General features: G+C 45.8%; 1 protein-coding gene across 2 annotated transcripts; it reads right to left on the bottom strand.

Moving 5' to 3' along the window:
* Positions 1-8,022: 8,022 nt before the first annotated feature.
* LOC119354287 (WAT1-related protein At5g64700-like) lies at positions 8,023-10,119 on the bottom strand. 2 transcript variants are annotated; one of them, XM_037621006.1, is made up of 7 exons: positions 9,860-10,119; positions 9,701-9,766; positions 9,500-9,616; positions 9,176-9,419; positions 8,944-9,102; positions 8,686-8,837; positions 8,023-8,450 (listed from the first exon to the last, which is right to left on the bottom strand). In XM_037621006.1, the coding sequence occupies exons 1-7, from the start codon at positions 10,033-10,035 to the stop codon at positions 8,291-8,293; spliced, it is 1,074 nt and encodes a 357-aa protein (XP_037476903.1). In that variant the 5' UTR covers positions 10,036-10,119; the 3' UTR covers positions 8,023-8,290. The 2 variants fall into 2 exon arrangements, with proteins under 2 accessions (XP_037476903.1, XP_037476902.1); XM_037621005.1 differs by having other exon boundaries at positions 9,500-9,766.
* Positions 10,120-13,704: the final 3,585 nt, after the last annotated feature.

Here is a 13,704-nt window from a genome sequence, read left to right as displayed (position 1 = left end):
GCGGACGGGTACCCCATGTCTAGCCTAAATATGAGGCGGGCACGCCCGTCATGTCGGATCCGACAGCCCGACCCCATCCCAAATTGCACCAAATCCATCCTCCGAGCTGCCGGATCCATTTGCTCTCTCCTCTCTTCTTCGTCCTCCGTTCCGTCCGGTTCGCAGCTCCGCCGCCGCGCGCTCAACAGCCGTTCCTTGCCTCTGTGCGGACAGCTCCAGCAGAGCAGTCCTCTCTCCCGTCCTCGCCGCGTGGGACGTCATCTCCGGCCTGGATGCCACCGCGGTACGTCCTGTAACTCTCTCGCTCCGCCTTGCGCTTGATGTGTTCGACACATTGTCTGACCGCATTTTTGTAATTTTGTTAGGAAAAACGATGGATTTCGATACTTCGTCGGACGAGGAGTATGGACTGACGGAGCTTGACCAAATCATTCAAGATGAGTTCTTCGATTCCTCGGATTCGGACGAAGAAGTGGACAATGATTATGCTCATGAGCATGCAAGAGGAAATGGACCGTCAAGTGAAGCATATTCTCAACTTCAAGGGCTCAATCAAAGGAAGAAGAGTGATCAACCGGAATAAGGTGTCCGAAGCAAACCTACTGTGCAGAGACTACTTTGCTCGCAAGCCCGCTTTTCCGGATGATCCATGGTTATGTTGTTCTGGATTAACAGAGAGGATCTTGCCAACCGGAAGAATATAATTTTATCTTCTTATGTTCATGGCCTGTGAGCTTATGTTTTACTTGGGCTTATGTTGTTTGAAGGGTTATTTTAACTTAGACTACATTTATATCGTTCTTCCTAAATTAGGGCATCTACAACGGCAACCCTCAAACCGACTGCATACGTCCAGACTGTGTTGTACGGTCTGCGGAAGCAGGGACTTTGCAGGCGTCCGGGCTGCTGCCACGCCCATTTTTGACTGCCCTGACCCACCCAAATACCCCACCCGCCCCTCCCGCATTTTCCATACCACGTGTCGCACCGCATTCATGCCTGCCCAAAGCATGCAGTTGCCAGCATTGATGCCTGTGATTTGACAGGATAAGAGGACGGCGCAGACAGGAGCAACCTTTTCACTACCGGCATTGAAGCGGCACGTCAGCCGAGAGAGCGTCAGCCTCTGCTTGCCCGGCTGAACACGCCTCCTCGCCGCATTCAAACGGCCACAAATTGCCCGCCTTCTACTCCGGCCACAGTGAGATATTGTCTGTTAGTCTCAAGTAATCACACATCATAATAATAATTTTGTTAATGAAAAAGTGCAGCTAAAGCACTATATATTTCATGAATTCCAAATCATTATTCCACTTGTATCAGCAAAATATTCCAACATTATATACAAATGATGTTTTTCTTACTTTTGTTGTTCTATTCTTTTGTGTGCATATAAAATACAAGTCAACAAAAGAACTATCACACGGGAAAATTAAAAAATGTCCAACTAATACAACACATATGGTCCACAATTTCTTAAAACATTTATTCCACCACAAATGTCCCGTCGATTCTTAAAGCATTGTTGCACCACAAATGTCCCCCCAATTCTATATACTAGGTGATTTCCCTTAGCGTTGTGGCCAGAGTTTAAAGGTTAATTTTAGATGTATTATGTATGAAGAAAAAAATCTAAATCAAAAGCTATAAATTTCTAATGTAGAAAATTTTCATACTTGCACTGTGTGAACAAAGAGTATGTAAGTGGTTTGCATGGAGGTGTAAAATAGTGTTAGTGGACTTGTTGAGGTGGAAAGTTGCATGTTGACAGAATTAGAGTGAGTGAGGACCAACTATTTAGGAATAGTGGAAAATATTCCAACATTATAAAAAAATGATGCATTTCTTATTTTTGTTGTTCTATTTGTTAGTCTGCATAGAAAATACAAGTCAACAAAAGAACTATCACACCCGACAATTAAAAACTGTCAACCTAATACTACGCATATGTCCCACCAATTCTTAAAACATCGTTCCACCAATGATGCACCATCAATATAACACGTTAAGCTACGGGAGAATGGCGGCCAACAAGTATGGCCACATGGCACATGCTGGTTGGTCGTGGCAAAAAACTTTTTGATATTTTTGGAAGATGAAATTGAAAAACTTTTTGATTTTTTTGGAAGATGAAATTGAGATTTTTTTATTTTGAGAAAATATTTTTTGGAGATTATTTTGAAAGATGAAAGTGAAACTTTTGTTTCTTTTTCATTTAAAATAATATTTTTAGGATTTTTTTATATGGATGTGATGTTTACGTGTTGTGAGAAAGTTTTTTTTTCAATTTTGAGATGAAATTGAGGTTTTTTCTTTGAGAGGAAAAAATACACGCACAACTCCCTCTCAAGAGGCCCGCACTGGTGGGCCCCAACCACTAGTTCTTAGTATGCTAGGTGATTTTCCCGCGCATAATTTAAAGATTAATTTTAGATGTATATATGAAGAAAATGATCTAAAACAAAAGCTACAACTTTTTAATGTAAAAATATTTTGCACTTGCACTGTGTGTGCACAAAGCGTATACACGAGGTTTACATTGGGGTTGTAAAATAGTATTAATGGATGCTGACATGAAACACTTGATAAGATAAAAGGCCACATGTTAAGAGAATTAGAATTAATGGGATCAACTATTTAAAAATAGTAGATATTGCAACCTTAAATAAAAGTATTTTGTAGGTTCTAGGAAGTGTTTCATTTATACACCACAAATATATTTTGTAATTTTATCTTCTTTTGTTCATGGCCCTTGAGCTTACGTTTTACTTGGGCTTATGTTGTTGGAAGGGTTATTTTAACTTAGACTACATTTATATTGTACTTCCTAGATTAGGGCATCTACAATGGCGACCATCAAACCGACATCATACGTCCAAACCGTGTTGTCCGGCCCGCGGAATCCATCCAACACGGCCCTGTATCGGTCCTCAGGGCAGTCGGCCATATTTTCTCCCGCAAACCGGAGACAAACATAAGGGACTTTTTGCGGGTGTCCGCGCTGCTGTCACGCCCGTTTCTGACTACCCCGACCCACCCAAACACCCCACCCGCCCATCCCGCATTTTCTATCCCACGCGTCGCACCGTTTGTCGCGCCGCATTCATGCATGCCCAGAGCATGCAGCGGCCGACATTAATGCCTGTTATTTGACCGGACAGGAGGGCGGCGCAGACTGACGCGGCCTTTTCACTACCGGCATTGAAGCCGTGCGCCAGCTGAGAGAGCATCGCCCTCTCCTCGCCCCGCTAAACACGCCTCCTCGCCGCATTCTAACGTCCACAGACTGCCCGCCTTCTACTCCGGCCACAATGAGATATTGTCTGTTAGTCTCAAGTAATCATACATCATAATAATAATTTTGTTAATGAAAAAGTGCAGCTAAAGCACCATATATTTCATGAATTCCAAATCATTATTCCACTTGTATCAGCAAAATATTCCAACATTATATACAAATGATGTTTTTCTTACTTTTGTTGTTCTATTCTTTTGTATGCATATAAAATACAAGTCAACAAAAGAACTATCACATGGGAAAATTATAAAATATGTCCAACTAATACGACACATATGGTCCACCAATTCTTAAAACATTTATTCCACCACAAATGTCCCACCAATTCTTAAAGCATTGTTCCACCACAAATGTCCCCCCAATTCTATATACTAGGTGATTTCCCTGAACGTTGCGGCGGGAATTTAAAGGTTAATTTTAGATGTATTATGTATGAAGAAACAATCTAAATCAAAAGCTATAAATATTCTAATGTCGAAATTTTTCATACTTGCACTGTGTGAACAAAGAGTATGTAAGTGGTTTGCATGGAGCTGTAAAATAGTGTTAGTGGACTTGTTGAGGTGGAAAGTTGCGTGTTGACAGAATTAGAGTGAGTGAGGATCAACTATTTAGGAATAATGGAAAATATTCCAACATTATAACCAAATGATGCATTTCTTACTTTTGTTGTTCTATTTGTTAGTCTGCATATAAAATACAAGTCAACAAAAGAACTATCACACTTGACAATTAAAAACTGTCAACCTAATACTACGCATGTCCCATCAATTCTTAAAACATCATTCCACCACAAATGCACCATCAATCAAACACATTAAGCTACAAGAGAATGGCGGCCAACTAGTATGGCCACATGGCGCATGCTGGTTGGTTGTGGCAAAAGACTTTTTGATATTTTTGGAAGATGAAATTGAGAAATTTTTTGATTGTTTGAAAGATGAAATTGAGATTTTTTTTCTTTTGAGAATTTTTTTGGAGATTATTTTTGAAAGATGGAAGTGAAACTTTTGTTTCTTTTTCATTTAAAAAAATGTTTTTTTGGCTTTTTTAGATGGATGTGATGTTTACGTGTTGTGAGAAAATTTTCTTTTTAATTTTGAGATGAAATTGAGGTTTTTTCTTTGAGAGGAAAAAAATACATGCACAGCTCCCTCTCAAGAGGCCCTCAATGGCGGGCCCCAACCACTAGTTCTTAATATACTAGGTGATTTCCCATGTATAATTTAAATATAAAGTTTAGATGTATTATGTATGAAGAAAATGATCTAAAACAAAAGTGACAACATTTTAATGTACAAATATTTTGTACTTACATTGTGTGTACAAAGAGTATGCACGTAGTTTACATAAGGGCTGTAAAATAGTGTTAGTAGATACTGACATGGCATATTTGATGAGATAAAAAGCCACATGTTAAGAGAACTAGAATTAATGGGATCAATTATTTAGAAATAGTAGATATTGTAATCTTAAATAAAAGTATTTTGTAGGTTATAGGAAGTGTTTCATTTATACAGTACAAATATCTCTTGTAATTTTATCTTCTTCTGTTCATGGCCCTTGAGCTTACGTTTTACTTGGGCTTATGGTGTTGGAAGGGTTATTTTAACTTCGACTACATTTATATTGTTCTTCTTAGATTAGGGCATCTTCAACGGCGACCCTCAAATCGACCGTATATGTCTGGACCACGTTGTTCGGCCCGCGGAGGCCATCCAACGTGGCCCTATATCGGTCCACAGAGCGATCGGCCGTGTTTTCTCCAGCAAACCGGAGACACACATGAGGGACATTGCGGGCGTCTGGGCTGCTGCCATGCCTGCTTCTGACTGCCTTGGCCCACCCAAACTCCCCATCCGCCCCTCCCGCGCTTTCCATCGTGCACGTCGCGCCGCTTGTCGCGCCACATTCATGCCTGCCCAGAGCATGCAGCGACCGACATTGATGTGTGTGATTTGACCAGACATGAGGGCGGCGCAAACGGACGCAATCTTTTCACTGCCCGCACTAAAGCAGCGCGCCAGTCGAGAGAGCGTCGCTCTCTCCTCGCCCGGCTGAACACGCCTCCTCGCCGCTTTCAAACAGCCACAAACAGCCCGCCTTCCTCCATTAAATCCCAAGTGTGTGCCAAGAAACCTACTTCGGCCACACGTGCATTCGCGAGCCGCCCGTCATTAAGTACAACACCGCTAGCTCCGCACCCCCCCCCCGCCATTTAAGCGATGCAAGACACCGGGTAAAAATCGCACCACACTCCGCTCCCATCTCCTCCCTGCACAATATTTTCTCCACAAGCTCCATCACATCCAGCAAGCAGGAATCCGAACAAGCTGGCTGGGTGGCCCATCAAGCCCGCCGAATATGAGCTAGGCAACTCTCTGCTCCGCCTCCATCGACGATCCAGGTAGCTGCAAGCCAGCTCGCGGAAGTAGAAGCTCCGAGACGGCGCGTGGTTCAGCAACTCACCACTCCAAGCCAGCTATCCAATGAGTTATGTGTTGCTCGAGGTGGCATGCAATAGACCATGGCGGCACAGACATCGTGCCTACTGTGGACGATGATGTGTCGCACGCGTCCCATGTTGCGACTGCTCGCGCCAGCCGCCCTCAACGTGTCCGTGACCGCGCCCTACCGGTGGAGGTCAGCTACGCAGCGTCCCGCATGTCCGCGCCCACCGCCATCATCGAGGAGAAGTATAACACGGGAGGCCGATGCCGCTTGGGTCCCATGAAGGCCACTGTCGAGGCGACGCCGGCGTACACAACCGGTGTCTTGCCCGGTTCAGCGCAGATCATCGTCGACCCCCGCCTGGGCTTCACGGCTGCGGAGCCCCCAATCCCCTTCGGCTGAAGCACACTCTTTGCCACTCCGATGAGCGGCGCAGCCGGACATAGACAAGATACGATGGAAGAATATACCTCCAAGGCTCACGGCAGTCCGGCGAGCGGGCCGCCGGACATGGGGAAGATAATTGGATCTGCCGCGGCTGGCCATAGACTAGTGTAGTGTATCCGTGTCGTGGGGATGGAGGTCAGTGCGACTGGACGTGCATATAATTTTAGTTATTTTAGTTAAAATATGTCCAAAATGTAATGAATTTCATTTGACTTATATGAAATCCGCTATGTTTGCATGAGTTTCATCCGCTTTGTTAAAAAAATGTTTGAAATGTATGCGGGCAGTGTTGGATGGCGGCCTCCCGCATCCGTGTCTGCGGACTGATCCCGACCTATCCATGGACAGATGTGGGAGTAAATTTACGGGTTGCCATTGAAGATGCCCTTAGAGTATCTCTAGCAGATCCCGCAACCGGCCGCTCCCGTAAACGAAATTTACAGGTTGACAGAGGCGCGGAGACAGAACAGATCCCGCATACATCACCGCAATTCAAATTGATTTTGAAACTAGTAGTTCACGCCATAAGCATCACCGGAGTTCCACATAAACATAATTCATACAAGTTTAAGTAAACATAGTTCAAATGGAAATTAAACTTGTTCATACTACGCGGGGCTGTACTTCTACTTCATACTTGGTTCTACAAGTCGGCTCCAGAGCCGGAGTCGCCATCGTCGCCGGAGTCGTCCTCGCGTGGCGGAGGCTCGTTCCCGTGAAGCGTGTGGTAGAGCAGCGTCCCAGAGAGGGTCTGCTGGAGGTGGTACTCCTCCCGGAGCTCCGGTAGGCGTGTAGCCGCAGCCGCATCTCCGGCGGCGGCTACCTGCCTCGCCTTGCACCACGCGGTCTCTCGGCCGCCTGGAGCCGTTGGAGGGTCGTATCGAACATCCGCCGGAGGCGAAGGACGTTCGCCCACGCCCTCACTCTGGCGCTGCGGGACTTCATAATGTGGATGCGTGCTGCCTCCCTTTGCCTGTCGGACACCGGAGGGCGGAGAGAGGAGCTACCGGCCTCATCGTTGTTGCGACGCTTGTGGCCGGCGAACCCCCCGCGGTTCCCAAATCCACCGCGCCCGCCGAACCCCCCACCGCCGCCATGCCCTACACCCACAAACGCCATCGCTGCCAAGATCCGGCGGCTGGAGGCGCCGGAAATCGCTGCGAGATGGGTGGAGATTTCTCGCCAGAAGGGTGGATTTTGCGTTGGAGATGGATGCCAGGAATGCCGGATAGGAACCCTAAAATGACCCGCGCCCGCATATATACCGAAAAGCCGATCGGTTTACGGGCCGCCCGTAAAAAAAATATAGACCGAGCGTCATTTGCAGGATCTGCGCGGGCCATTTTTTTGGGCCGTCCCATATAAGGTCCGAGAAAACGCAGTTCGTCAGGGTTATACGGGATCTGCTAGATGCTCATAGCCTTCCCTTACCTCTTATTTCCTCACTCTCTCTCATCCATATTAACAAACTTCTTCGATTGGCGTTGTTAAGACAAACCGACACCACAAAATTGGAGTGTGAGGAGTTTTTTTTCGATAGAGTGTTCTTTTCTTAACTCAAAATGTAGTATCAAGCAGATACAAAGCATGACGAGTAATACTAAAAGATTGAGGAGGCAGATGGATATGTTCATTCAAAGCTGAGATTTCAGTTGACAAGAATATTAGCAGAAGCAACTATAGTTTGTAGTCTGCTTCTTACGACCGGGGGAAGCAAAACATTCCACTCGAAAGTTAAGTAATTATATTATAGTGTGAAAAGAATTGTTGGATGACAAACTGGTTAATCAGCAAACATTCTGTGCATCGTAAACTCATACTGGACAGTCCCATTAGCAGCATGTTAATGAATTCTTCTAGATTCCATTATAACTTGACATCTGCCGTGCATCTTGCCGGTGATCCCTTTTCCGACGATAAACTAGCAACATTGCAAGAACTACGTAGTACACATGACAAACAACTGACGTAAATGATTCCGAACTCTGAAGAACAGCAAGCATCATCGTCGTCGTGGCATAAAACACCAGTCGTACTGTAGATAAGATGTTCGAGGTCCACTACAAAGCGCACCCAGGGGAGGCCAGGTGGGCATCAAACCTTGGCCGTCGCGTCCGGGACGATCTCGCTCTCCTTGGATTCCTCCGTCCTCCTTTGCGGCAGAGCGGCGTCCACGGCCGCCCCTCGCTCCTCCCTCCCCTTGCCCCAGAGCACGGCATAGAGACCGGCAACGAGCAGCGCGCCACCGATAATGCTGCACCCAAGCGACAGGACGGGTCATGCATACATACATACATACATACTGTTCATGATTAGATGTGCAAGTGCAACACATTTGGATTCGCATCTGAGAAAGCGAAGGCGTCCGGTGCTCGGTCGGGGTCGTGGCTCGTGACACGGACTCTTTTACTTTGCGATGCGGTGCACGAATCAAAAGAAGAATCAGACAAATTTTGGTTATGTGATGATGGTTCTTATTAGGTACGTACCTTCCCAGGCCCACGTCTTCTCCCAGCAGGAAGGAGGCGATGACCATGGTGAAGACGAGGCTGAGCGGCATGGACATGGACAGGAACACCGGGCCTTTCTTCTCGATCACCCAGATCTGCAGGTAGTAGGAGATCGCCGCCACAACAATGCCCTGAAACACATGGGACCCACGCCGCGCGCGGACGCTTCTGAGTGCCGGCCGGTAGTCATGGCTACTGTACATTACTACTAGCTGGTTGAACAGTGTGCATGCTTACCGTGAAGAGCACTGCGAAGAGGCTCATGCCGCCGGCGAGCTTCCACCGCGAGAAGTCCCTCTCCATGACCAGGGCGATGACGAACGACTGGACGCTGGCGAAGGTGCACTGGAGCGTCGTGTTGAGAAGCTTGGATGGGTACTCCAGCAACAGGGGGCCCTGCCAAACAACAGACACAATGTCAGCTACGAGTACACTTCCACGAGGCAGCTGGAGCAGGGCAATAGTTTACCTGCTGTACTGTCCACAGGGCCCATATCACGACCGACGCGGTCATGAGGAAGATGCCGAGCGCCCAGTTCTTCTCCAGGCGCGCGTGCACGGCCGTGCCGGTGCTGTGCAGGAGCGGGTGGTGGTTCAAGGACTTGAGCTGGGGGCCTTGGTACAGCGCCAGCGCGACCACTCCTCCGATGCACAGAAGTATCCCCGAGGCTTTGGCCATGCCGTGGACGCTCTTCAACTTCAGAGTCTCCATCCTACAGTATGTATGAACCCACTTGTTGATAAATAAACAAGAAAATCGCACTAAAAGAATTTCACCTTTCCAGTTTCTTACTTGAACATGACGGCCAGGATGAATGCAACCACGGGGACGATGTTGAAGATGGCCGACGAAGAGGTTGCCGAAGCATAATTCAGGCCAATGCTATACAGGTTTATCGTTCCAGCCATCCTGAGTGAGTGACACAAGAACAAACCATAAGCAACAAACTGGAGTTTCAGTGATCTAGATGTCGTCGTAATCGTCGACGCATACCCATAGAAGGCGTGGGCAAAGATCTTGACGGAGAGTCTGAACGTCAGCGGTGGCGCCGACCCCTGCCTGAAATCAGAGAAGACGAGAGGGATAAGCGATTCAGTTGACCTCATCTCACGATGACTGAACAAACCCTTCATGTCATGTCTATTCGGCTACCTGATCTCGAGGAAGAAGGCGAAAGGCGCCAAGAAGATGGCGGCGACGGCGTGCCGGTAGAAGACGAAGACGGTGGTGCTGGTGCCCTCCTCGAACGCCGCCTTGGTGAATATGTGCATGCCGGCGTAGATCAGCCTGATGAGCACGATCGTCGAGTACACCTTGCCGTTGCCCATGGTGTGAAGTAGTAGCTGGACCTAACGACTGATGCTTCACTTCCGTTACGTCTGTCTGTCTGTCTGTCCGTCTGTCTGTCACCGAGCTCCCCCTCTCCTTATATATACAAGTACGTGTGGTGTGATGGCAAAGCGGCTGGTCGGTCTGTGTGAACTCTGAAGACTGAAGATACTCCGCTGAAGTGACATGCAAGGGGAAAGCATGCAAGTTCTCGGCATGTTCATGGAGGGCAACGATTTCAGGTATGGAAGCGATCAGGTTTATGTGCAATTTTTAGGGAAAGAAAAGTTGATCCCAGTTCATTTATGTGCATGGTTCAGGTTAACATGGCAGGATAGGCTTTTGTGGACGACAGGAAGAGGTTTTTAAGAGCAAAAAGATGCAATCTAATTGGTGGAATGGTGATGCAACGGAAAGGACGAGTAGTGCGCGGGCCAGGGATGAATAAATTGCGACTTGAATCAGCAGCATGGCGATTTTTTGGATAAAGCGTCTGTAAGTTGAACTTTGTTTAGGGTCACTGAGAAGCTTCCTTATCTCCTGATCCTGATAGCATTTATTCAGATGAATGATCAGCGCGCGCCATTGTGAAACAGTTTAAAATTCCCAGATTATAAACTGATTTAAGTAGAGAAAGGGGTGCTGAATTCATTGATGCTTTTTCTTAGCATTGCTCAGGACAGATACTTCCCAGCTTCTTTACTGGCCTGAACATTGTAGCGACCAGACATCAAACAGTCTCATCTCTGTGCTCCGGTGTCATCCCTGGATCAGTAATGCTGACACCACACAGTACTCGGAGGATTTATAACAGAGTAGCAATCACAAACTTATTACATCGAGTGTCTCAAAAGAGAATTTATTACAATAAATATGGCTTAAGGCCATCTAATTACGATAACAGCGGAAGGCTTGGAAGATAAGTGAGTCCATCAACTCCAACGGCATCACTGAGTATAGAACCATGACCTAAAACTCCTTAATCATCGTCTGAAAAGTCTGCAATATTAACGTTGCAGCCCGAAAACAGGTCAGCACATGGAATATGCTGGCAAGGTAACACATAGAGAGTAATGGAATGCAGCAGCTATACTATATGCATATTTGGCTGGTGGAAAGCTCTATGGTTACAGTTTTGCATAAAGCCAAATTTTTCCTACTTCAAAGGAATAAATTTAATTACTATCATGGTGGTTGTTAAATATTGAGAATGGTTGACAGCATTCTCAATCCCAATTAAGCATCATCATTAACCCAACAACATTAATTTTAGAGTAACATGTTGAGATTCACATGATAATCCAGATACTAGATACTCAAGATGTCCATAACCGGGGACACGGCTAATCATGATTAGTTTGTTACACTCTGCAGAGGTTTGCGCACTTTTCCCCACAAGACTCGATCGCCTCCGTTGGATTTCTCGCACTACATGGTGTTTGAGAAACGAATGACCGAGACACAGTCTTTCAGAAGCGCTAGCACCTTACGATGGATAGACCGGTACACCTACTTTCCCCTACATCTGCTAGTCTACCCTATAAGAGTTCGCACGACTTAATCAACTATGCCAGAGCCCATAATGGATTGTGGCTGCACACGGAAGTTTCTAGTTTGAAAAATCTCATGATCCCTTTGAGCCTGGGTGGCGGTCCAAAAGAAAACAGGCAGGTCCTGGAATACCCAGGTGGCTCAATCCACCCAGATGTGTGTTTAAGTTGCCACCTTAGATAAACCATTAATTATCAATCTCACATCTGTCATAGATTTCACTCACCCAATCCACGTCTACTAGCATAGCATGGCAAAATAAGCAAACGTAGAAGTAACTCCCAAAGGTTTGATAATAAACAGGTAATAGGTACTACCTCATCTACTTCCCATCCCACGGTTTAATTAGATCATAATCATGTGTGTGAAGATTGATCTAATGCAAAAAAACTGGGTTGTAGAAAAGGTATGATCAAAGTGTTACTTGCCTTGCTGATGATCCGTGAAACCTAACGATTCGAAGTAACAGGCGGCACACTCCGGGTACTCTATCGCAGGCAAACAAACAAGCATACAATAAGTACTCATCTAATGCACAGGTAAAACTTAAATAAGAGATCTAACCAGAAGGTTCAACTTAAGAACTCCGGTTGGCAAAAAGAATCAAATCGAACGAAGCAAAGAAAGTCAAACGGCAAAATAAAAAAACTTCGTTCTAGTAATCTGAACGTAAGTCAAATTTTACAGTAGCAAAAACTTATTTAAGTTGATTATTCGGATAGAGGGTTTCGAGACGAAACTCCAGGCGCTTGAATCGCCTGATTCCGATAAACGAGCGAAAAGAAAAACTAAAACGAAAATCGGATCAGAAATCGCGATCAGAAAATAACCGCGGAAAAATCCGACGAAAAAGAAAAACGACGAACGGATTTTTTTTAAAACGGCACAGATTTCGAGGCAGCGGCGAACCTCGGGCGGCGGGTCGCGGCGGCGGCGGCTGGCGGCTAGGGTTAGGGTTCGGGCGGCGGCTGCTAGTGGGCTGGCTCGGGCCCGAGGTGCGGCTTATAAAGCCCCCCGGCCGGCAGAGTTCTGGCCCGTTACGGCCCGAAGTCGGTTGCGTTTTTTTTCACTCGGAAGAAAAATAAAAAGAAATACTAAACGGACTCCAAAAATCCCGAAATAAATTTTCCCGGGCTTCTAAAATCAAGCCCGACAAAGTGAACATTTATTTGGGCCCTAAATGCAATTTTGAAAAATGCGCATTTTTCCTAATTCAAATAAAAACAACAAAAAAAACTCTGAAATAAAACTATGTGATTTTTTATTAAATCCTCAATATTTCTATATTTTGGGAAAGTCATTTTATTCCCTCTCTCATATTTTCGTAATAGAAATAATTGATGATAAAATAAATAAAATCAAATGATCCTATTCTCAAAATTTGAGAAAACTCAAATATGAAAATAACGAAATCCCCCAACTCTCTCCGTGGGTCCTTGAGTTGCTTAGAATTTTCTAGGATCAAAACCCAAAGCAAATAAAATATGATATGCATGATGATCTAATGTATAATATTCCAAATTGAAAATTTGGGATGTTACAAACCTACCCCCCTTAAGATGAATCTCGCCCTCGAGATTCGGGTTGGCTAGAAAATAGGTGAGGGTGGTCTTTGAGCAAATCTTCCTCTCGTTCCCAGGTGGCTTCATCCTCCGTGTGGTGGCTCCACTGAACCTTGCAAAACTTGATAACTTTGCTGCGAGTAACTCGGCTGGCAAACTCGAGGATCTTAACTGGTTTCTCCTCGTAGGTCAAATCGCTATCCAACTGAATAGTTTCCAAAGGCACTGTGTCTCTCAATGGTATGTCAGCCATCTCCGCGTGACGTTTCTTTAACTGAGAAACGTGGAACCCATCATGAATTCCTGACAATCCTTCGGGCAATTTCAACTTGTAGGCCACTTCTCCCATACGCTCCAAAATTCGATATGGTCATATAAATCGTGGCGCTAACTTCCCTTTAACTCCAAAACGCTTTGTTCCCCGAAGTGGAGATACTCGAAGATAAGCTCTGTCTCCAACTTCGTAAACTGTCTCCTTGCGTTTAGAATCTGCATAACACTTCTGTCTGGACTGGGCTACCTTGAGCCTATCGCGAATCAACTTCACTTTCTGTT

This window comes from Triticum dicoccoides, chromosome 2A (genome assembly GCF_002162155.2).
Source record: "Triticum dicoccoides isolate Atlit2015 ecotype Zavitan chromosome 2A, WEW_v2.0, whole genome shotgun sequence".
NCBI lineage: Eukaryota > Viridiplantae > Streptophyta > Magnoliopsida > Poales > Poaceae > Triticum > Triticum dicoccoides.
The sequence above is the reverse complement of the archived record's forward strand: the minus strand, read 5'-3'. Positions and strand labels throughout refer to the sequence as shown.

What these genes read in the sequence shown, in the direction of transcription:
- LOC119354287 (XM_037621005.1), bottom strand. Translation starts at nt 10,035, where the DNA reads ATGGGCAACGGCAAGGTGTACTCGACGATCGTGCTCATCAGGCTGATC. An exon ending in GCCTTCTTCCTCGAGATCAG is followed by an intron (nt 9,767 to 9,859) that starts GTAGCCGAATAG and finishes CTCTGATTTCAG; the next exon opens with GCAGGGGTCGGCGCCACCGC. An exon ending in GAAGACGTGGGCCTGGGAAG is followed by an intron (nt 8,451 to 8,685) that starts GTACGTACCTAA and finishes GCTTGGGTGCAG; the next exon opens with CATTATCGGTGGCGCGCTGC.